We start from the raw sequence: 23,398 nt of genomic DNA on the forward strand, positions 1-23,398 counted from the left end.
CTCTAATCTACTACACATCCTCTAAATCAGTGCTGTTGGTGGCATTCATCACCAGTAGTATCTGAACTGTGTATTGGCTTGCTTCTCTCTTTTTTTTTTTTTTTTTTTTTTTTTGAGACGGAGTCCTGCTCTGTCACCAGGCTGGAGTGCAGTGGCACGATCTCGGCCCACTGCAACTTCAGCCTCCCAGTTCAAGGGATTCTCCTGCCTCAGCCTCCCAAGTAGCTGGGAGTACAGGCCTGTGTCACCACACCCAGCTAAGTTTTGTATTTTTAGTAGAGACAGCGTTTCACCATGTTGACCAGGATGGTCTCGATCTCTTGACCTCGTGATCCATCTGCCTCAGCCTCCCAAAGTGCTGGGATTACAGGCGTGAGCCACCACACCTGGCCTTGTTTCTTTTTTTATTTCCTGCTTTCCTCTCTAGAATGCCAGCACTTGGGAAGGCGGGCTGAGTTCTATTTTTGTAAATCCCAATTTCCTATTCATTGGAACAGATCTTAGCAGAGCAGGCATTCAAATAATTAAGTAAACAAATGAAGAAGAGTCAAGGGTGTTTTAACATTAAGTTCTGCAAAATTCCCTGTTATTGGGGATCTCATACCCTTTGAATATATCACCCTCTTTCCATCCTCACTAGTGCCACAGGGCTACTCCAGGGACTGATGCTAAAATTTATATGGAAAATTTGAGGCCCATTTTATCCTTTCAGACAGGATTTGGAAGGGAGTTTCTACCCTTGACCGTGTTAGAAGTTTTCCTGAATTTTATTCCTATAGAAGACATAGATGGAGCCAGGTCCAATGGCTCACTTCTGTAATCCCAGCACTTTGGCAGGCCGAGGCTGGAGGATCTCTTGAGCTCAGGAGTTGAAGGCTACAGTGAGCTATGATGGCACTGCTGCACTCTAGTCTGGGCAATAGAGTGAGACCCTAAAACAAAACAAAACAAAAAGACATAGATGGGTCCTTCAATCTTTTGCCTTAAGGCTATCTACAGTGTTTCCAGACCGAGTTCTTTGACTTCTCCAAACCAACCTGGTCGGGGTGGAGGTTGGGGGAGAGGACAGAGTTGGGGAGGTACTATAAGACGGGCCAAGAGCAGAGTCCCACCTCCACTTGAGACAGTTTGGGTCCACGTTGAGTGTGGGGAGGCTCTGTCTCATGAACAGAGACTAGATCTATCTCACCCACCAAATCATACCCACCCACAAATAAGACCCATCATGGAGAAGAACATTAGGGAGAGGAATGAATAAATGAGTTAATAGAGTGCCTGAAAGATGGAAAAAATGAGTAACAGAACGACAGAGGGATGCTGAGGCAAGAGAGAAGCATAATTTTTTAATGCAATTTATATTTTAAGTTACCTTGCTAAAAACTATGGGCTCCCAACTGCCCCCAAATCCATACTCAAAAGAAGATAAAAGATCCTCTATGGTTTAGGCTCCGCCGAGTTCTTCACTGTCATCGGTTGCTGTCTCGACTGGAAGAGGTTGGACTAAGATGGGTGGGTGAAGGGCTTAACCTCCCATCATCCCAAACTCCCAGCAGGACGCCTCCTGATGCACTCCAGGTCTCACCGGAAGCCGCCCACGCACAGAGCCCCTCCTTCACCTCCCGAGTTTGAGTTACGTTACCAACTTTTTTCTCTCTGTGCCTTATTTACTCATTTATCCCAATTGACATTCTTGCACATTTTATCCATTTTCTGTTTGCTCGACTTCCCTTTGTTTTCTTCCACTCTTTCGGGTCAGGGGTCAGTGAATCACAGTTTTATTCCCAGCTTCCTACACAGCATCAGGCATAGAGTAGGTTCTCAATAAAGAAGTGTTGAATGGATTATTGGAGGGAGTGGCATTAGGGTAGGACAGGGTGGAGACATGATTACATTACAAAAATTGCTTAAATAATCAGGCCTTTTAGCCCAGCAGTCACATAGAGTCAGCTCAGGAGTTCTGCGGCACACAGCTCATCAAACCACTGTGTCCCCAGAGGACATGATGCCAGGTAAGCTGGGCAAAGGCAGGAGGCTGGGGGTTGAGTGACTGGGTTGCAGATACATCAAGTGAGAGATGTGGGATCTTGTGGTGGCTTCTGGGCTTTGTCAATGCTAGGTAGACAATTTTAGAAACCACTGGGTTGTACCGACAAGGACCGTTTGAAAAACAATTTGCGATGGGACTCCAATAACTTAGGAGTTTGTTTCTCCACATCCCTTTTTATAAAAAGATGGGGTCTTGCTATGTTGCTCAGGCTGGCGTCTAGCTCCTAGGCTCTAGTGATTCTCCCACCTCACCCTCAGGAGTAGCTGGGACTTATAAGTGTGTGCCACCATGCCCAGCTAATTTTTAAATTTTTTTGTAGAGACAGGATCTTACTTTGTTGCCTAGGCTGTCTTGAACTCACATCCTTTTTAATGCCTAGTACTACTTCTTAAGTGTCAGTCCATTTATGGGTATAAAATAGTACGTGATCTTTAATTCCCATTTATTTATTAACCAGTGTGATTGAATCTGTTCGCTCTATATTAAAGGCCATTATGTTTTCCCCTCATGCTAATTTTTGTATTTATATCGTTTCCCATTTTTTAGTATTTTTTTCTTGAGGCTTAGTAGAATATTTTTGTTGTCTTCTAGATACTAATAATTTATCTCTTATATGTGTTGCAAATATATTCTCCCAGCATGTCTTGTGTTTTTCAATTTACTTACGAGTACTGTTGTACAAATATTCTAAGAGTTGCCATTGTGATATTTATCAGCATTTTCCTTTGATAATTCTACTTGTAAAACAGTTTAGAAGTGTATTTCTGGCCAGGCACAGTGGCTTATGCCTATAATTCCAGCACTTTGGGAGATCAAGGTGGGCGGAACACTTGAGGCCAGGAGTTTGAGACCAGCCTGGACAACATGGTGAAACCTCATCTCTATTAAAAATACAAAAATTAGCTGGACATGGTGGCACGTGTCTGTGGTCCCAGCTACTTGGGAGGCTGAGACACAAGAATTACTTGAACCTGGGAGGCAGAGGTTGCAGTGATCTGAGATTGCACTGCTGCACTCCAGCCTGGACAACAGAGCAAGACTCTGTCTCCAAAAAAAAGAAAAAAGTGTATTTTTTGGCTAGAGACATAAATGTAATTTTACTTATATTTTAACTTTTTAAAATGATTTTATACTATGTTTGAAATAGATGCTCGGTGCCGCAAATTAAAATTAGTACTGGGACAAAGGATCTCTCAGCAAAGCAATTCTTTTTACTTCCTACAGGAAGTGTTCTCCCATAGCAATCTTGTCATGAGAGTACAACGAACAAAGGAAAGCAGACATATTTATTTCTTACACATCGGGGTTGTCCTTACTGCTGTATTGGATCTCTGTTGGCTGGAGCCAGACCTCACAATCTAAACTAAAACCTGATTGGCTAATAAAAGCAATGGAGAGCAAAAAGGGGAAGTCCAAATAAGGAAGGAGCATAGGCTGTGAGCGGGGACATGCCTGTGAGCATGTTCAGCACAGATAGCTTGGTTAAAGTACGAGAACATAGAATGTACCACATGCCTGTAAGCATGGCTGACAGCTACATAGTATAGGGCCTCTGGCAAAAAGTCTTTTAAAGAAAATGTTTAAAACAAACTATTATTTCTAACACTTACGAATTTTTTTCTTAAACAAGAAACTTTGAAGTGGAACTTTTTACTTCCCACATTCTAATAGAAAAATTATGCATCAACAATCTCACTTATCAAAACTTGTATCTGGCTCTTCTAATACATTTTTCTATTCTTTAATACTAAACTTAGAAAGATACTAATTAGTCGATTTTACATATTGACCTCTCAGCTTGGTAGATGATTTTGCCATTTCCCTCCTCGATTTCACCCCCTATAACTTACCAATGGGCAGTGTTGCTTTTCTAAAGACCAGTAGAATTCTAATTACTGTTCCTTTGAATGGAAATTCTACTTCCCTTTAGAAGCTTTTGGAACTTGCTGTATATTCTTGGTATTCTGATATTTTTGCAACAATGATCCTTTTGTTCATTTATTGTGCTCATCGTGGAATAGCTTCAATCTGGAAACCCCTGTGCCTCATCTCTCAAATCTTGATTTATTTATTTATTTATTTATTATTTTTTTTGAGACATAGTCTCACTCTGTCGCCCAGGCTGGAGTGCAGTGGCACGATCTCAGCTCACTACAACCTCCATCTCCTAGGTTCAAGTGATTCTCCTGCCTCAGCTTCCCAAGTAGCTGGGATTACAGGTGCCTGCCATCACACCCTGCTAAATTTTGTATTTTTGGCAGAGACAGGGTTTCACCATGTTAGCCAGAATGGTCTTGATCTCCTGACCTTGTGATTTGCCCACTGCGGCCTCCCAAAGTGCTGGGATCACAGGGGTGAGCCACTGCACCCAGCCTCAAATCTTGAATTTTTAAAATATTTTTGTGATACTCTCTGAAACTTCTTTTAATCAGAGATATTTTTAGTCACATAAATATTGATAGTGTTGGACATCCCTGAGCAGAGGTCTTATTTTCTGATCTTTTCACTCTCTGTCCACTTTTGTATATTTTTTTCTACTTCCTGGAATAGCTTTCTCTTCCAACTCTTCTATTGCATAAGTATTTATTTTTAGCTATTGATTTCAAAGAACATTTGTCTTATCATATTTTCCTTTCTTTTCAAGACTTTCTTGATGTGAGTGCAATCTTTCTTTTATTTATCTGAGAATATTTATTTTAACATTTATATATATTTTTTCTTGTTTCTTGTTTTTTTTGTTGTTGTTGTTGTTGTTTTGAGATGGAGTTTTGCTCTGTCACCCAGGCTGGAGTGCAGTGGAGTGATCTCAGCTCACTGCAACCTCCACCTCCCTGGTCCAAGCGATTCTCCTGCCTCAGCTTCCCAAGCAGCTGGGACTACAAGCACCCACCAACACACCCTGCTAAATTTTGTATTTTTGATAGAGACAGGGTTTTACCATGTTGGCCAGACTGGTTTCAAACTCCTGATCTCAAGTGATCCACCCTCTTTGACCTCCCAAAGTGCTAGGACTACAGGCCTGAGCCACTGCACCTGGCCTTATTTCTTAAGAAAAGAGTATGTTTATTTGCTGTGTTCTTCCTCTGTCTTACTCTTCAACCTTCCCCTTCTTTTTCTCTATTTGTCTCTGTCTCTCCCTCTCTCTCTCTTTCTTTCTTGCTGTCCCCCTTCTATTTCAGGGTTTTTCTTCATTATCCTGTAAATTTTTGCTCTACCTTTGTGTCTAAACAAATGCTGAGAAGCTAAGAGAAACCTGTGTGCTTGATCACTTGTCTTCACTATGCCATTATTAGGCAGCATGCTGCCTTTTGTTTTTCCATGTATTTGTTTGAGGAATAAGAGCATCCTAAAAATAGAATCTTTCATATAAAATAGATGACCATGAGAATCAGGTTTTACTAGATGATGAAGTCTTATTTATATTCTAAACCATAGTAAAAACTCCCATTCTGCACTAATGCCATTTGCATATTGGTCCCCTCAAAATCTCATGTTGAAATGTGATCCCCAATGTTGGAGGTGGGGCCTGTTGGGAGGGGTTTGGATCATGGGAGTGGATCCCTCTGAATGGCTTAGTACCATCTTCATGGTAATGAGTGAGTTTGCAGTAGTTCACACGAGATCTGGTTGTTTAAGAGAGTCTGGGACCTCCCCCTGCTCTCTCTTGCTCCCACTCTCACCATGTGACACTTTGCTCCCCTTCACCTTCTGTCCTGAATGGAAACATCCTAAGGCCCTCACCAGAAGCAGATGCCAGCACTATGCTTCGTGTATAGCCCGCAGAACTGTGAGCCAATTAATTCCTCTTTTCTAATTTACCCAGCTTTAGGTATTCCTTTATAAGTGCATAATGGACTAACACATGCACCAAGCCTGTAATTAACAGACTTGCTTCTTTGGTTACTCACATCTTCCCTAAAGGAGTGAACTTTCTGGGACCATTTTACTGATAAAGATACAGAGACAAACAATACAAGTGTAGTGACACTCCCAAAGTCACCAAGCTACTAGTAAATGAGAGAATCAACATTCATTCTCAGGTCACTAAGCTTCATCTTTGCTTCCCTACTGACACTTAATAAATGGCCAAACCAATAGCTTCAGGGTCTCACAGGCCAACAAACATAGACAGCAGTGCCACTGAGTCTATGACTGGTTAGGATAATAGGGTCTCAAATACCCTGTGAACCTTATAAACTCATTTAAACTCGGTGTCAATATCATGCCACTGTTCTATTCTATCTCAATAAGGACTGATATGGTTTGGCTGTGTCCCCACCCAAATCTTATCCTGAATTGTAGTGCCCATAATTCCCATGTATTGTGGGAGGGGCCCTCTGTGAGATAATTGAGTCATAGGGGCAGTTTCCCCCATGACATTCTCATGGTAGTGAATAAGTCTCATGAGATCTGATGGTTTTATGAGAGGTTTCCCCTTTTGCTTAGCTCTCATTCCCTCTCTTGCCTCATCACCATGTAAGATGTGGCTTTGCTCCTCCTTGCCTTCCACCATGATTGTGAGGCCTCCCCAGCCATGTGGAACTGCGAGTCCATTAAACCTCTTTCCTTTGTAAATTACCCAGTTTCAGGTATGTCTTTATTAGTAGCATGAAAAACAGAAAGATGTCCCCAGGTTGCTAGGAAAACAAATTGGTGCCCAAAGTCATGGAGAGGTAAATATTCCTCCCCCAGGGGCTGTAGAATGAGGCCACAGAAATAAGATTTTCCCATTTGTGGCTTAAAAATGTGTCCTGCTCAGTGGAAGTTGGCACTGATTTTCTGGGAATGCAGAACACTCCCAGAAAGAGGGGGAGAAGTGGGTCTCATGCATTGAATGTTTAGCCTAAGTTCTTGATTCCCTGGCCAAGCTCAGGAAAGAAGCTTACCTTTGGGGATATATATATATATATATAGTGTGTCTGTGTGTGTGTGTGTTTGCATTCCAATAAAACATTAATTTTTTTTTATTTCCATAGGTTATTGGGGAACAGGTGGTGTTTGGTTACATTAATAAGTTATTTAATGGTGATCTGTGAGATTTTGGTGCACCCATCACCTGAACAGTGTACACAGCACCATATTTGTAGTATTTTATCCCTCGCCCCGCCATATTTGTAGTCTTTTATCCCTCACCCACTTCCCACTCTTTCCCCGAGTCCCCAAAGTCCATTGTGTCATTCTTATGCTTTTGCATCCTCATAGCTTAGCTCCCACTTATAAGTGAGAATATATGATGTTTGGTTTTCCATTCCTGAGTTACTTCACTTAGAATGATGGTTGCCAGTCTCATCCAGGTTTCTACAAATATCATTAATTCATTCCTTTTTATGGCTGAGTAGCATTTCATCATATACACACACACACACATACACACACACACCCCAGAGTTTCTTTATGCACTCGTTGATTGATGAACATTTGTGTTGGTTCCACATTTTTGCAATTGCAAATTGTGCTGCTATAAACATACATGTGCCATTATCTTTTTCATATAGCGACTTATTTTCCTCTGTGTAGATACCTAGTAATGGGATTGCTGGATCAAATGGTAGTTCTCCTTTTAGTTCTTGAAGGAATCTCCACACTTTTCCATAGTGCTTGTACTAGTTTACATTCCCACCAGTGGTGTAAAGTGTTCCCTGTTCACTGCATCCATGACAACATCTATTATTTATTTATTTTTTTGATTATGGCCATTCTTGTGGTTTTGATTTGCATTTCCCTAATCATTAGTGATGTTGAGCATTTTTTCATATGTGTATTGGCCATTTGTAATTCTGTATCTTTTTTTTTTTTTTTTGAGGTGGAGTCTCACTCTGTTGCCCAGGCTGGAGTGCAGTGGCACAGTCTCGGCTCGCTGCAACCTCCGCCTCCCAGGTTCAAGTGATCCTCCTGCCTCAGCCCCTCTAGTAGCTGGGATTACAGGCATGTGCCATCATGCTTGGCTAATTTTTGTATTTTTAGTAGAGATGGGTTTTTGCCATGTTGGCCAGGCTGGTCTCAAACTGTCCTCAGGTGATCTGCCCACCTCAGCCTCCCAAAGTGCTGGGATTGCAGGCGTGAGCCACAAGTGGAGCATTTAGGCCATAAATTCAATGTTAGTATTAAGATGTGAGGTACTATTCCATTCATTGTGCTATTTGCTGCCTGTATAACATTTTTTGTGTGCTTTCTTAATTCGTATTTTTGTTTTATAGGTCCTGTGAGATTTTTGCTTTAAAGAGGTTCTGTTTTGATGTGTTTCCAGGATTTGTTTCAAGATTTAGACCTCCTTTCAGCAGTTCTTATATTGCTGGCTTGGTAGTGGTGAATTCTCTCAGTATTTGTCTGAAAAAGACTGTATCTTTCCTTCATTTATGAAGCTTAGTTTCACTGGATACAGAATTCTTGGCTAATCATTGTTTTGTTTAAGGAGGCTGAAGCTAGGGCCCCAATCCCTTCCAGCTTCTAAGATTTCATCTGAGAAATCTGCTGTTAATCTGATAGGTTTAAAAATATATATAGGTTACTTGGTGCTTTTGCCTCGCAGCTTTTAAGATTCTTTCCTTCATCTTGACTTTAGATAACCTGATGACAGTGTGCCTAGGAGATAATCGTTTTGTGGTGAATTTCCCCCATGTTCTTTGAGCTTCTTGTATTTGGATGTCTAGGTCTCTAGCAAGGCTGGGGAAATTTTCGTCTATTATTCCCCCAAATATTTTTCCCAAAGTTTTACATTTCTCTTCTTCCTCAGGAACGCCAATTATTATTAGGTTTGGTTGTTTAACATAATCCCAGACCTCTTGGAGGCTTTGTTCATATTTTCTTACTCATTTCTGTTTGTTTTTGTTGGATCGGGTTCATTTGAAAACCTTTCCTTCAAGCTCTGAAATTCTTTCTTCTGCTTGTTTGATTCTATTGCTGAGACTTTCCAGAGCATTTTGCATTTCTGTGAGGGCATTCACTGTCTTCTAAAGTGTTGATTATTTTTTATTTATGCTATCAATTTCACTGAAGATTTATCCTCTCATTTCTTGTATCTTCTTTTTTTTTTTTTAATTTCCTTAAATTGGGCTTCACTTTTCTCTGGTGCCTCCTTGATTAGCTTAATAACTGACCTTCTGAATTCTTTCTCAAGTAAATCAGGGATTTCTTCTTGGTTTGGATTTATTGCTGGTGAGCTAGTGTAATTTGGGGGGAGGGGTGTTAAAGAACCTTGTTTTGTCCTATTACCAAATTTGGTTTTCTGGTTCCTTATCATTTGGGTAGACTCTGCCAAAGGGAAGGTCTAGGGCTCAGGGCTGTTGTACAGATTCTTTTGTCCCGTGGGCATTCCCTTGATGTAGTACTCTCCCCCTTTTCCTCTGAATATTTTTAATGAAAGCCTCTCGTCTGTTCCCTCTGCAGAAAGGCCAAAGCGTGATCGTCGGCGTCGCACAATACTTCTCTCCCAACAACTCAAGGCATTGAGAAAAATGTTTGAAGAGACCATGTACCCAAGTTTGGCTGCAATGGTGACACTGGCTTCAGAGCAACACCTCGATCTGTCTGTAGTGAAGGTCTGTCCCCGAGTGTATCTGTAGGTAGCACGCCTAACCCAGAGCTTCACACACACTTTTAATCATTGTTACAACAATTCCTATTTCTTGACAATTGCTATGTACAAGGACAGATGTTAAGCACTTTATATTCTTATTGTCATGAGCACCCACTTTATTGAGGGACACTAAGGCTCACATAGAAGAGCTGTCTTCCTGCTAGGAGAAGTGGCTCACATCTGTAATCCCATCACTTTGGGAGGCTGAGGCGGGCGGATCATCTGAGGTCAGGATTTTGAGACCAGCCTGACCAACATGGAGAAACCCCATCTCTACCAGAAATACAAAATTAGCCAGGCGTGGTGGCATGTACTTGTAACCTCAGCTACTCAGGAGGCTGAGGCAGGAGAATTGCTTGAACCCAGGAGGCAGAGATTGTGGTGAGCTAAGATCATGCCATTGCACTCCAGTCTGGGTAATGATAGCAAAACTCCGGAAAAAAAAAAAAAAAAAGAAGAGCTGTCTTCCAAGCATTATAAACACAAGAGCTGGAATTTGAACGCAGACCTTTCTAACTCCAGACCCACCATGCTACACAGGACTGTGTGAGGCTGGATCTCAGATACTCATTTGGGTCTATTCTTGTGTTTTCAGGACAGGTTCTGCTTAATTCACAGTTATCCAGATGCCTGTCACTAAGTTCCCACAGAGTATTCAGGGGAGAACGTCTGGATTAACTCTGAAGACATCCCAAGCTAAACTCTCACCCCATACTCTGACTTTAAAATACTTTCTCTGGGCACCAGGCATAGTGGCTCACACTTGTAATCCTAGCACTTTGGGAGGCAGAGGCAGGAGGATCGTTTGAGCTTGGTTCAAGACCAGACTGGGCAACATAGCAAGACTATGTCTCTACAAAAAAATTAAAAATTAACCAGGCATAGAGGCGCATGCCTTTAGTCCCAGCTACTTGGGAGACTGAGATAGGAGGATTGCTTAAGCTGGGGACTTCGAGGCTGCAGTAAGCTATGATTGCACCACTGCACTCCAGGCTGGGTGACATAGCAGTACTCTGCCTCAAAAAAAAAATACACCACTAATACAAATCCCCTTTTGCTTAATACATCATGACCTTGGTCATATTCCATTGCTAGTACAATCTTACACCCACTTTTCCCTTGAAACCCAGGACAGCAGAGGATAGAAAGAGCTTCCCTTGTTCCAATAAATGTAAGACTAACTCTCACACCAAAAAACCAAATTCCTGAGGAACATGAGGATGCCCCTTTATACTCAACCCCCATTATTAACTTCCCCTTTCCCCCTTCCTAGACATGGTTCAAGAACCAGCGGGCCAAATGGAAGAAGCAGCAGCAGCAGCAGCAAATGCAGCCACAGCTATCACTAGGAGCATCAAGCCAGACTATTTCAGTAAAGGAGGAGACTCCGTCAGCCGTAACTACTGCAGACATTCATCCAATAAGTCCTAGAATCTCTGATGTAAATGACCATGATCTACATGAGCCTTCTGGTATCAAGAATCCTGGAGAAGCCGGCGCCTCTGTGAGGGATTCATCCTGGCATTCTCAGTCACATGATATTGAACAGATATGTCTGGGGGCTTCAAATCTTCCTTGGGCCTCCACTCCCTATGAAATAGATGAATTTATAAAGATCTATGACCTGTCAGAGGAAGATGGCACCAGCAGCCTAAATCAATATCTTTTTCCTCCCAGTGTGTCTGGAGTATGACCAGCTCCGATCTTCAGTGTAACTTCTTATACACAGGCTGGGCGTGGTGGCTCACGCCTGTAATCCCAGCACTTTGGGAGGCCGAAGTGGGAGGATCACCTGAGGTCAGGAATTCGAGAACAGCCCGATCAACATGGAGAAACCCCGTCTCTACTAAAAAAAAATAACAAAAAAATTAGCTGGGCATGGTGGCACATGCCTGTAATCCCAGCTACTCGGGAGGCTGAGGCAGGAGAATCGCTTGAACCCAGGAGGCGGAGGTGGCAGTAAGCCAAGATCACACCACTGCACTCCAGACTGGGCAACAAAAGTGAAACTCCGTCTCAAAAAAAAAAAAAAACTTATACACAACTCATGGGGGAGGCCTGTGATCTGACCCACTCAGATATATTTCCAAACACCTTTAATGGGTTGATCCCAGTCTAAATAGATCAGAGGCTGTGAATTTATCTTTTTCTGTAAGAAAAACAATAAAGGAACTCCCCTATCTTTCATCATTGCCTACATTTTCTGGCTTCATTTTAGTGCCTCCTCCCCCAAATTTCAGCATTAAAAACTGTCATCAGAGAAGTGACACCAGCAACACAGTGAACAATGACATGGGATGTTCCTGACTCTGATGCACTGAATAAACATCTACACCTGAATCAGTTCTCTCTGGAAGAAAATCATAAACTAATTAAGACTCTATACACCAGGCAACTGAGAAAACATCTTATTGAACAGGGAGCAGTGGCTCACGTCTGTAATCCCAACACTTTGGGAGGCTGAGGCAAGCAAATCACGAGATCAGGAGTTGGAGACCATCCTGGCCAACATGGTGAAACCCCATCTCTACTAAAAATACAAAAATTAGCTGGGCATCGTGGCACATGCCTGTAATCCCAGCTGCTCGGGAAGCTGAGGCAGGAGAATTGCTTGAACCAGGGAGGCAGAAGTTGCAGTGTGCCAAGATCGTACCACTCCAGCCTGGGTGACAGAGCGAGACTGTCAGAAAACAACAACAACAAAAAAAACACGGCAGGAAAAGCTGAAGCACTCAGGAACCAAATCCACCCTGAGCACAGCATCCACCCTAAGCACTGAGCATCCGATCAGGAAGGAATCCCTAGTTCCCAGCTTCTCCCCGAGGAGAGAAGGGGAGAACCACACATGGCCCTCTAACTGTTAATGGTTAAGTTCCTAACTAGCCTGCATGAGGGAGTTGACTAGGTAGATAAACTACAGACTTATGAGAGCCTGAACAGAAGCTCAGTGCCTCCCAAGCCCTCACCCCCAACTCAGCCCAGATCCAGGTCTGTCAATTCCTCCTGAAAGAAGTTTGTCTGCACATCGATCTCCCCAACTTTTATTGCTGCCACTCAAGGGGCTGCATCCTAAACCTCCTAGCTCTGGAAATGGAAGGGATTAGGCATATGTGAGTCTCCCTAGCTCACAGAAGAAAAAGGTGGTTTTAAGCAGCCACACAAGCACTTCAGGGTTAGCCTTCCTCCACCACACTCCCCCAAGCAGAGCAGTGCAGAGAAGGGGTCAAAACGCACAGCTCCCAGTTTCTCCTCAAAAAGGATTTGCCAGCACACTCTTCCAGCTGCTGCTTGATAGTCCTGCTTTTAACCAGCTTGTATCCAGGAGTTCACAGGACAGACAAATGCTGGACCCTCGGGAGCCTGCACAGGAGTTCAGACACTCTCCAAGCCTTTTGCCCTTGCTTGCCCAGTGGGAAATCTACAGAGTCTCCCTGGAAGGAGTTTTTCCATGCAGTGAGCACCCAAACTTTTACAGCTTCCACTGCATCCTAAATCACCTATCTCTGGGAAGTGAAGGGACTTGGCATTCACTAGTTTCCCTGGGTCACAGCAAAGAGGTGATTTTAAACTGATGCACAACCATTTCCAGTATGCTGGAATATTCCCAGGGGCCTGAGGCTGAGCACACCCAGCTGGCCACTACCACCTCAGGTGGCATTACCCGCATGTGCCACTTATGGGCCTGGAGACTGGCCTGCTCAGCCCATCGCAGCCATCACCAACACTAGCACAAGCTGATTGGGAGCTAGATTGTCCTGCCAATGTTATTGCCATTGCCTGTGCCACACTTGCTGCCCAGTGGCCCCAGGAACTGTGCGTCTACCTGGCCCATGGCTGCCAATGCCAGCACCCAAGCAAGCCACCTGGAAGCCCAGGAATTGGCCCACCTGAACCTGCTAAGACCTATGCCAGCATACACCACCCTAGGGCTCAAGGACAGGCATACCTAGCCCACCACCACCATCACTGTGCCCAAGAACTGGCCCACCTGGCATCCTCTGTCCCCAAAAAAACTTCACCACAGCCTCCACTAACAACTGCACTTCAAGTCACAGAGGAAATAACACACACTACTGATGTTGCTTATAGCCAAAGAAATCATATGAAGAGTATACCTGGATAAAAAATTCAAAATAACGATATTAAAGAAGCTCAGTGAGATACAGAAGAACTCAGAATAATACAAACAAATTAGAAAAACAATTCAGGATATGAATGAAAAGTTTACCAAAGAGATAGACATAAAAAAGAACCAAACAGATTCTGGAAAGGAATACTTCATTGAATGAAATACAAAATATATTTGAAAGCTTCAGCAATCGACTAAATCAAATAGAAAAAAGAATTTCAGAACCTGAAGCCCTATCTTTTGAAACAACCCAGAAAGACAAAAAGATAAAGAATTTAAAAAGAATGATAAAAGCCATATGAGATACCATAAAACAACCAAAATTTCAAATTATTGGGGTCCCAAAAGGCAAAGAGAGAGAGCAAAAGATTAAGAAAATCTTTTAATAAAATAATAGTCTGGGCTCAGTGGCTCACACCTGTAATCCCAGCACTTTGGGAGGTCGAGGCAGGTTGGTCACTTGAGGTCAGGAGTTCAAAATGAACCTAGCCAACATGGTTGAAACCCCGTCTCTACTAAAAATACAAAATTAGGCACAATGGCACATGACTGTAATCCCAGCTACATAGGAGGCTAAGGGAGGGGAATCACCTGAACCTGGGAGGCTGAGGTTGCAGTGAACCAAGATCACACCATTGCACTCCAGCCTGGATGAAAAGAGTGAAACTCTGTCTCAAAATAATAATAATGTTTGTTAATGTTAAAAAAAAAAAAATGTCTAGCTTGATCTTAAAGGAATGAATGATTCCCTAAGAGAACTTAGGGCTGGAGGCCTTGAGTTCTGCCAGCCAGTCCCAGGAGTTAGCTGTAAGAGTCACTACTCACCTTTGCAAAATTCAGCTTGATCAGTGACCTCTCCTTTAGTTTCAGGAAGAAGAAGCAAGAACCTTTAAGTAATTAATAAGTGACTGATGTGAAGAAACGCTGAGGCTCTAAAGCTGGATGGAACAGAGACTGGACTATTCTCTGAACATCTAAGTCTATGCAGCTATAAACAAGAAGGTAAGGCTGCAGAAGCTGACCCGGAGGCCCCAAGATGCATCAATAAACCAGGATGGTAGCAGCTGTGGAGCTGTGTGGTACAGCAGTCCCCAACATTTTTGGCACCAGGAACTGGTTTCGGGGAAGGCAATTTTTCCACAGACGGTGGCGGCCCACCGGGTAGGTGGGGTGGGTGGGGTGGGTGGGGTGGGGGTGGGGGGTTGTTTGGGGATGTTTCAAGCTCATTACATTTATTGTGCACTTTATTATTATTACATTATAATAGATAATTAAATAATTATACAACTCACTATAATGTAGAATCAGTGGGAGCCCTGAGCTTGTTTTCCTGCAACTAGATGGTCCTACATGGGAGTGATGGAAGACAGTGACAGATTATCAGGCATTCGATTCTTATAAGGAGCGTGCGACCTATAGATCCCTCAAATGCCCAGTTTACAATAAAGTTTGTGCTCCTGTGAGAATCTAAGGCCCTAGCTGATCTGACAGGAGGTGGAGCTCAGGCTGTAATGCCAGCGATGGGGAGTGGTTGCAAATAGAGTTGACGCTTTGCTCATTGGCCCGCTGCTCACCTGGTGTGCGGCCTGGTTCCTAACTGACCACCATGGGTAGGGGTCTGTGGGGGTGGGGAGCGCGGGTGCTGGGGACCACTGGTGTAGCGTGCTCTCTTGTAACCCACCCAGCCTTTAATAGAAGGGACCCTATGAGCTGGAGGATGAGACCACAGCCTGGAGTTTTGCTTTTGACTTCTGTAATGTTTAGGCATTTTTTATGGTAAGCATAGCTTACTTCTGAAATTTAAGAAACGACTGCATTAAGCGGTGAAATACTACACGGGTGTTTACTTTGTTACTGCGTTTGCATGAACATTTAAGAAAAATAAAACATTAAGAATTGGTGGCAGGCGTGGTGGAAGCTTTTTTTAAAAACAACAGCAACAACAAAACCTGCCCCCTACATGTAACAGCGATGTCTTGTCTTCGGAGGAATTGGTGAGCTGCGTCTCATCCCGCTGTCAAGCAAGGGATCGTGGTGGCGGAACGTGACTGGGAAGTGGGAACTGAGCCTGGGGAGCAATTCTAGAAGCCTGAGGCTAAGACATGTCTGGAGAGTTTGGGAAGCGAATGTAGCCAAGATGCCAACTCCAGCCTTTGAGCTCCAGAGGGCGCTCCTCGCACATCACATGAAAGACGGTACGCGGAGCGCTTGGGGTGATGCTTGCAGAGGAACTGAGCCAGGCTGTGGTCATCTGTGCCGTCTCCTTCCGGTAGGCAGCACTCCTGCTGTGCACTGGGGCCCCTGTTTCCTAGGTCCACAAACTGGTCGAAAAACACGAGTTGATCCGGCCGCCCCAACCTGCTTTCTATCAGGACGTTCTGTCCAAGTTTCCCGCTCAGCTTTCTATATACCACTCGGCGCTTAAGCCACGCCCCTTATCCTTGATGTCCAATCAGGAGCGAGGTCTGGATCCCTTGGAGGGGCCTGGGGAGGCAGAGGATTATTTTTTTTTAACCTAAAAATTTAAATTTAGATGAAAATGGGAGATTCTTCATGGAAGTTTTAATGACAGTAATTAGTCTCCGAAAAAATAGAAAGTCTGAATAGACCAATAACCAAAGAACTTTCAAAGGAAGTAAAAGATCTAAGAAACTCCTAGATGGTTTTATGGGCAAATTCTGCTATACATTCCTACAAACTGTAATTGTACTATCTCCTTAATTTTTCTGTAAAACTGAAACTAAAATTAAAAAATTATTTTAAAAAAAGCATCCAATCCCCCTCCTCCAAACCTTAGAAATGCTTAAAGATTTCTTTAAAAACCCTCAGTATCTCTGATTATTTTATAAAGGTTTTTTTTGTTTTTAAGACTATCTATTGAAGGCCATGTGTGATGGCTCACGCCTATAATCCCAGCACTTTGGGAGGCTGAGGTGGGTGGATCACCTGAGGTCAGGAGTTGAGACCAGCCTGGCCAACATGGTGAAACCCAGTATCTACTAAAACTACAAAAATTAGCTGGGTGTGGTGGTCCTGACCTGTAATCCCAGCTACTCTGGAGGCTGACAATCGCTTGAACCTGGGAGGCAGAGGTTGCAGTGAGCTGAGATCACACTACAGCAGTCTAGCCTGGGTGACAGAGCAAGACTCTGTCTCAAAAGAAAAAGGGAGAGAGAGGGAGGGAGGGATAGAGAGTGGGAAGGGGAGTGAGGGGGAGCGTAGAGAGAGAGACAGCGCATTTATTGAAGAGTGAGTTTTTCTCCTCCTTTCCCTCACCCTTTCCATGTCTGTAATGGGCAAATTGTGATTAACAACTTTGTCTCCTGCCTTTAAAAAGTCCTATCATACTCCAGGCCATCTCCACGTCTGCTTAATGAACTGTCTTAATTTTTTTTCCTTTTGGTTTTTTTTTTTTTTTTTAATACTTTAACTTCTGGGGTACATGTGCAGAACTTGCAGGATTGTTACATAGGGTATACACATGCCATGGTTTGCTGCCTTCATCCCCCACACCCCGTCACCTACATTCAGTATTTCTCCTAGTGTTATCCCTCCCCAACCTCCCCACCCCCTGCTATCCCTCCCCTAGCCCTCTACCCCCCAACAGACCCCAGTATGTGAAGTTCCCCTCCCTGTGTCCATGTGTTTTCATTGTTCAACACCCACTTTTGAGTGAGAACATGCGGTGTTTGGTTTTCTGTTCTTGTGTCAGTTTGCTGAGAATGATAGTTTCCAGATTCATCCTTGTTCCTGCAAAGGACATGAACTCATCCTTTTTTATGGCTGCATAGTATTCCATGGTAAATATGTGCCACATTTTCTTTATCCAGTCCGTTCTTGATGGGCATTTGGGTTGGTTCCAAGTCTTTGCTATTGTAAACAGTGCCACAGTGAACATACATGTGCATGTGTCTTTATAACAGAACAATTTATAATCCTTTGGGTATATACCCAGTAATGGAATTGCTGGGCCAAATGGTATTTCTATTTCTAGATCCTTGAGGAATCGCCACACTGTCTTCCACAATAGTTGCACTAATTTACACTCCCACCAAGAGTGTAAAAGTGTTGCTATTTCTCCACATCCTCTCCACCATCTGTTGTCTTGAGATTTGTTTAATGATTGCCATTCTAACTGGCATAAGATGGTATCTCAATGTAGTTTTGATTTGCATTTCTCTAATGACCAGTGATGCTGAGCATTTTTCCATATGTTTGCTGGCTGCATAAATGTCTTCTGGACCCATTCCTTACAGCTTATCCAAAAATTAACTCCAGATGGATTAAAGATTTAAACATAAAACCTAACACCATAAAAACCCTAGAAGAAAACCTAGGCAATATCATTTAGGACATAGGCATAGGCAAGGACTTTATGACTAAAACACCAAAAGCAATGGCAACAAAAGCCAAAATAGACAAATGGAATCTAATTTAACTTAAGAGCTTCTGCACAGCAAAAGAAACAATCATTAGAGTGAACCGGCAACCAACAGAATAGGAAAAAAAATTTGTGATCTACCCATCTCACAAAGGGCTAATATCCAGAATCTACAAAGAACTAAAACAGCTTTACAACAACAACAAAAAAAACAACCCGCATCAAATAGTGGGCAAATGATATGAACAGGCACTTTTCAAATGAACTGTCTTAACTTTTAAGAGTAGGTTTATTACACTGCTTGATGGACAAGAAAATTGGGCATTCTTCTAAAGCTAGAGGGAAAGGGTAGTAAGAGAAGAGTCCCAGGGAGGAGGGATTCAGAGAACGTCATATCACCCCACCTGCTGTCTGTCTGGTTGTTTGTTTGTTTGTTTGTTTGTTTCAGGAGATGAGGGTCTCATGTTTCTCCGGCTGGCCTCAAACTCCTGGCTGCAAGCCATCCTCCTTCCTCAACCTCCTGAGTAGCTGGGATTCCAAGTGTAAGCCACCACGCCTGGCTTGACTTCTATAACGTGTTCTCCTTTGACAGTTTTCAGCCTCTTGGTTAAAGGGGAGAGGGACCTGTCGGGGGGCTGCAGTGGGAAGTGGGAAGAGTGACCGGGGAACTGGTCCTTTCTGCTTCATGTCTCAGTGGAAGTGTCAAGAGGTGCTGGGGTAACGTTAGCCACTTCTCCTCTGCAACCAACTCCCAGACTTCACTTTTCTCTTTCCTCCACCTGAGATGACACAGTTGTGGTAAAGGGCCTGGACCATGGGGTTAACCTAGATGAGAGACCCATCTCTGCAACGTCTACCTGGATGAACTTGAGCAAGTGATTCACTTCTGTGAGCTTCAGTTTCCTTATCTGGGAAATTGAGATAATAATAGTTAATGTCTATCTCATAAAGTTGTCATGATAAATAAAACGTTATGATAATAAATAAATTAAAACATATGCAGCTCTTAGAATGGCACCTGACACATATGGAGCACTGTGTAAATATTTGTATTGATATTATTTTCCTTTTTTTTTTTTTTAAGACAGTTTCATTCTGTCACCCAAGCTGAAGTGCAGTGGAGCGATAATTCCGCTCACTGCAACCTCTACCTCCCAGGTTCAAGCAGTTCTCCTGCCTCAGCCTCCCGAGTAGCTGGGATTACATGCACCCACCACCATATCTGGCTATATTTATATTATTTTTCGATATACGTGATATTCTGTGCATTAATTTTTTTTTCAGACTAGACAGAGATAAGGGTTTTTTAAAAAGTGGGGGGGCGGGGGGTGGGGGAGGAATTTTGCTTTTTGTTTTATATTCTTCAGTACTTAAAAGGTCATTTTCAGACTGGGCATGGTAGCTCATGCCTGTAATCCCAGCACTTTGGGAGGCTGACATGGGTGGATCACCTGAGGTCAGCAGTTTGAGAGTGGCCTGGTCAACATGGTGAAACCCCATCTCTACTAAAAATACAAAAATTAGCCAGGGTGTGGTGCACCTGTAATCCTAGCTACTTGGGAGACTGAGGCAGGAGAACTGCTTGAACCTGGGAAGTGGAGGTTGTAGTGAGCCGAGATTGTGCCACTGCACTCCAGCCTGGGCAACAGAGCAAGGCTCCATCTCAAAAAACAAACGAACAAAAAACCTTGTCATTTTAATGTTTTACGTTATTGGAGATTGCTAAGGATTCCAGCTTGTTGTTTCTGGACAGCAGAAATAACTAGCCATCTTGGAACACATCTTCTGTCTTCTGAAAACATCACTAGAATAACTCTTCAGTCACACATATGTAAAGTGCTTACCCTGATTGCTAAGGAACCAAGAAGGGAAAATCTTAAGGGATGAGGATATTCTGGGAGGAACCAGATTGGCAGCCACACTCCTTCACTTTGAGATACAAAAGTTCTGAAACATTTCTTTTTGTTTGTTTGTTTGTTTTGAGATGAAGTTTCACGGTGTTGCCCAAGCTGGAGTGCAATAGCACGATCTCAGTTCACCGCGACCTCCACCTCCTGGGTTCAAGTGATTCTCCTGCCTCAGCCTCCCGAGTAGCTGGGATTACAGGCATGCATCACCATGCCCAGCTAATTTTATATTTTTAGTAGAGATGGGGTTTCTTCATGTTGGTTAGGCTGGTCTCGAACTCCCAACCTCAGGTTATCCACGCACCTCAACCTCCCAAAGTGCTGGGATGACAGGCATGAGCCGCCACGCCTGACCAAGTTCTGAAACATTTCTATTAAACCAGAGTGGTCAGACTATAGTCAGCTGTAATGAGAGGATCGAGGAATTGCTATAGGAAAACTCATCATAACGGTTAGGGGTGTGTGTGTTGTAGCTCAGACACAGGTACCTTAGAGAGCCTGTAGTAGCTAGGAAGTACTGCTGGTGGGTTGAATTTGTATCCCCTGTGGTAAGAGGCATAACAAGCTGATTTCTAACTAAGTGTAAAAGTCACTGTGTTAACTTGGGGCTGCTGCAGTTACAGGACCACAAGCTGGGTGGTTGAAGCAACAGAAATTTATTGTCTTGCAAACCTGGAGGGGAGGGTAGAAGTTAGGAATCAAGGCGTTGGCAGGGCTGCGCCCTCCCAAAGGCTCTAGCAGGGGATCCTTCCTTGCTTCTTCCAGTTTCTGGGGGCTCCACGTGTGCAGCGTGCTTGGCTTGTGACAGCAGCTCTCCAATCCCTGTAGAGAGAAAGTAGATGGTGGCTTAGGGATGAGGAGGATGGGGTGATAGGGGATGATAGCTGAAGATATAAGGTTTCTTTTGGAGGGGATGAAAATCTAAAATCAATCATGGTGTTTGTTGTCCATATCTGTGAATATATGAAAAACTATTGAATTGTACACTAAATGGGTAAATTTTGTGGTTTGTGAGTCATATCTCAATGAAGTTGTTTAAAAAGTTTTTTTAAATGACACAAACTTGAGATAAGAGCCCAGCTTTATTCTTTTGTATGTGGCTATCCAGTTGTCCCAGAACCACTTGTTAACAGGACTATTGTTTCCCCATGGAGTAATCTTGGCAACCTCGTGGAAAATCAGTTGACTGTAGACACATGGTTTTATTTCTAGATTCTAATTCTATTCTTCTGATCTGTATGTCTGTCTTCATGTCTGTGCCACACTGTCTTGATTGGTGGTTTTGCCTTAGGTTGGTACAAAAGTAACTTCGGTAAGTTTGAAGTTGGGAAGTGCCAGTCCTACTTTTTTTTTTTTTTTTTTTGAGACGGAGTTTCGCTCTTGTTACCCAGACTGGAGTGCAATGGTGCCATCTCGGCTCACCGCAACCTCTGCCTCCTGGATTCAGGCAATTCTCCTGCCTCAGCCTCCTGAGTAGCTGGGACTACAGGCACGCGCCACCGTGCCCAGCTAATTTTTTTTGTATTAGTGGAGACGGAGTTTCACCATGTACCTCGTGATCCACCTGCCTCGGCCTCCCAAAGTGCTGGGATTACAGGCTTGAGCCACCGCGCCCGGCCTGTTTTTTTTCTTTTACAGATTATTTTGGCTATTCTGAGTCCTTTGCAATTCCGTATGAATTGTACATTTAGCTTGCCAATTTCGACAAAGTCAGCTGAGATTCTGACAGGGATTCCACTAAATCTGTAGATCAATTTAGGGAGCATTGCCATTTCTTTTCCTGTTTTTTTTTTTTAAATTTGTTTGTTTGTTTTGTTTTGTATTGTTTTGAGGCAGAGTTTCGCTCTTCTCACCCAGGCTGGAGTGCAATGGCACAATCTTGACTCACTGCAATCTCCGCCTCCCAGGTTCAAGCAATTCTCCTGCCTCAGCCTCCCAAGTAGCTGGGATTACAGGCACATGCCACCACACCCAGCTAAGTTTTTGTATTTTCAGTAGAGACGGGGTTTCACTATTTTGGCTAGATTGGTCTCGAACTCCTGACCTTGTGATCTGCCCGCATCGGCCTCCCAAAGTGTTGGGATTACAAGCATGAGCCACCACGCCCAGTCATAAGAATTGATATTAATTCTTCTTCAACTGTTTGGTAGAATCAGTGGTGAAGGGCCTAGGGTTTTCTTTGTGCATAGTTTTTAGATTATTAATTCAATATCTGCTTGCTATAGATTTGTGTAGATGTCCTATTTCTCTTAGACTCAGTTTCAGTAGTTTGTGTCTTTCTAGAAATTTTATTTCACCTAAACTGCCTAGTTTATTACCAAACAGTTGTTCACAGCATTTATTTCTATAAGATTGGTAATAATGTCTCCTCCTTCATTTTGTTTTTTTAAAAATTTAAATTTTATTTTAATTGAATAAGTAATTATTGTGTACATTTATGGGGTACTATGTGATGTTTTGATATGTTTATATTGTTAAATTATTAAATAAAACTAATACTAATTAATAAATCTTATCACCTCACCGATCATTTTTCGTGATGATATTTATGGTAAGTGAAATAAGCCGGGCACAGAAAGACAAATCGATTCCATAGATATGTGAGATGCATGGAATCTAAAAACGTCAGACTCACAGGAGTAGAGAGTAGCATGGTGGTTACCAGACGCTAGGGGGGGAAGACGGATGGGGAAAGGGAAGCTGTTGATCAGAAGGTACAGTTTCAGTTAGACAGGAAGAATCAACTTTACTATTCCATTGCACAAAATGGTAAGTATAATAATCATAATTTATTGTATATTTGAAAATCCCCTTTTCGTTTTTGGTTCTAGTAATCCAATCTGCTATTTTTTCTTGGTATATCTAGCTAGTGTTTTGCCAGTATTTTGACTTACAAACGAGCCCACTTTTGCTTTGGTTGATTTTCTCTATTGTTTTTCTATTCTCTATTTGACTTATTCCTGCTCTAATCTTTTTATTTATTTATTTTATGGCAGCACTTTTATTTTTCCTTACACAATGACGTGTTGCTGGGGCCTAATGTTCTCACATAACAGTAGAAAACCAAAATTTGTTGTCATCTCTTTAAAGAATCAAAGAGTTGCGTACAAAAAAACCTTAAATAAATTAAAAGGATGAATACATTTACAGGTGTAAATGCAAACTGCTTCCACCTCAAGGCAAGTAACAGTCCATGGTGCTCTGGCAGGAAAACATCAGCTAAGAAAGGAAACCGGGTCCTATGGCTTGGACTTTCCAACCCTAACAGACTGGCAGCCCTTGCCAGCCTCTAGAGCAATCCCACAACACTCAGCCCTGACACATGAATACCCTGCACAGATAGGAGACTGCTGGCCAC

The 23,398-nt window shown here is 42.9% G+C and overlaps 1 protein-coding gene across 1 annotated transcript; it reads left to right on the top strand.

The window, feature by feature from the left end:
• The first annotated feature begins 292 nt into the window (after positions 1-292).
• Positions 293-14,902, top strand: LEUTX (leucine twenty homeobox). Its single transcript, XM_012461357.3, has 3 exons — positions 293-2,009; positions 9,434-9,585; positions 10,897-14,902. The coding sequence occupies exons 1-3, from the start codon at positions 2,000-2,002 to the stop codon at positions 11,314-11,316; spliced, it is 582 nt and encodes a 193-aa protein (XP_012316780.2). The 5' UTR covers positions 293-1,999; the 3' UTR covers positions 11,317-14,902.
• Positions 14,903-23,398: the final 8,496 nt, after the last annotated feature.

Source organism: Aotus nancymaae, unplaced genomic scaffold (assembly GCF_030222135.1).
Source record: "Aotus nancymaae isolate 86718 unplaced genomic scaffold, 86718_ANA_hifiasm-v0.15.2.pri h1tg000028l, whole genome shotgun sequence".
NCBI lineage: Eukaryota > Metazoa > Chordata > Mammalia > Primates > Aotidae > Aotus > Aotus nancymaae.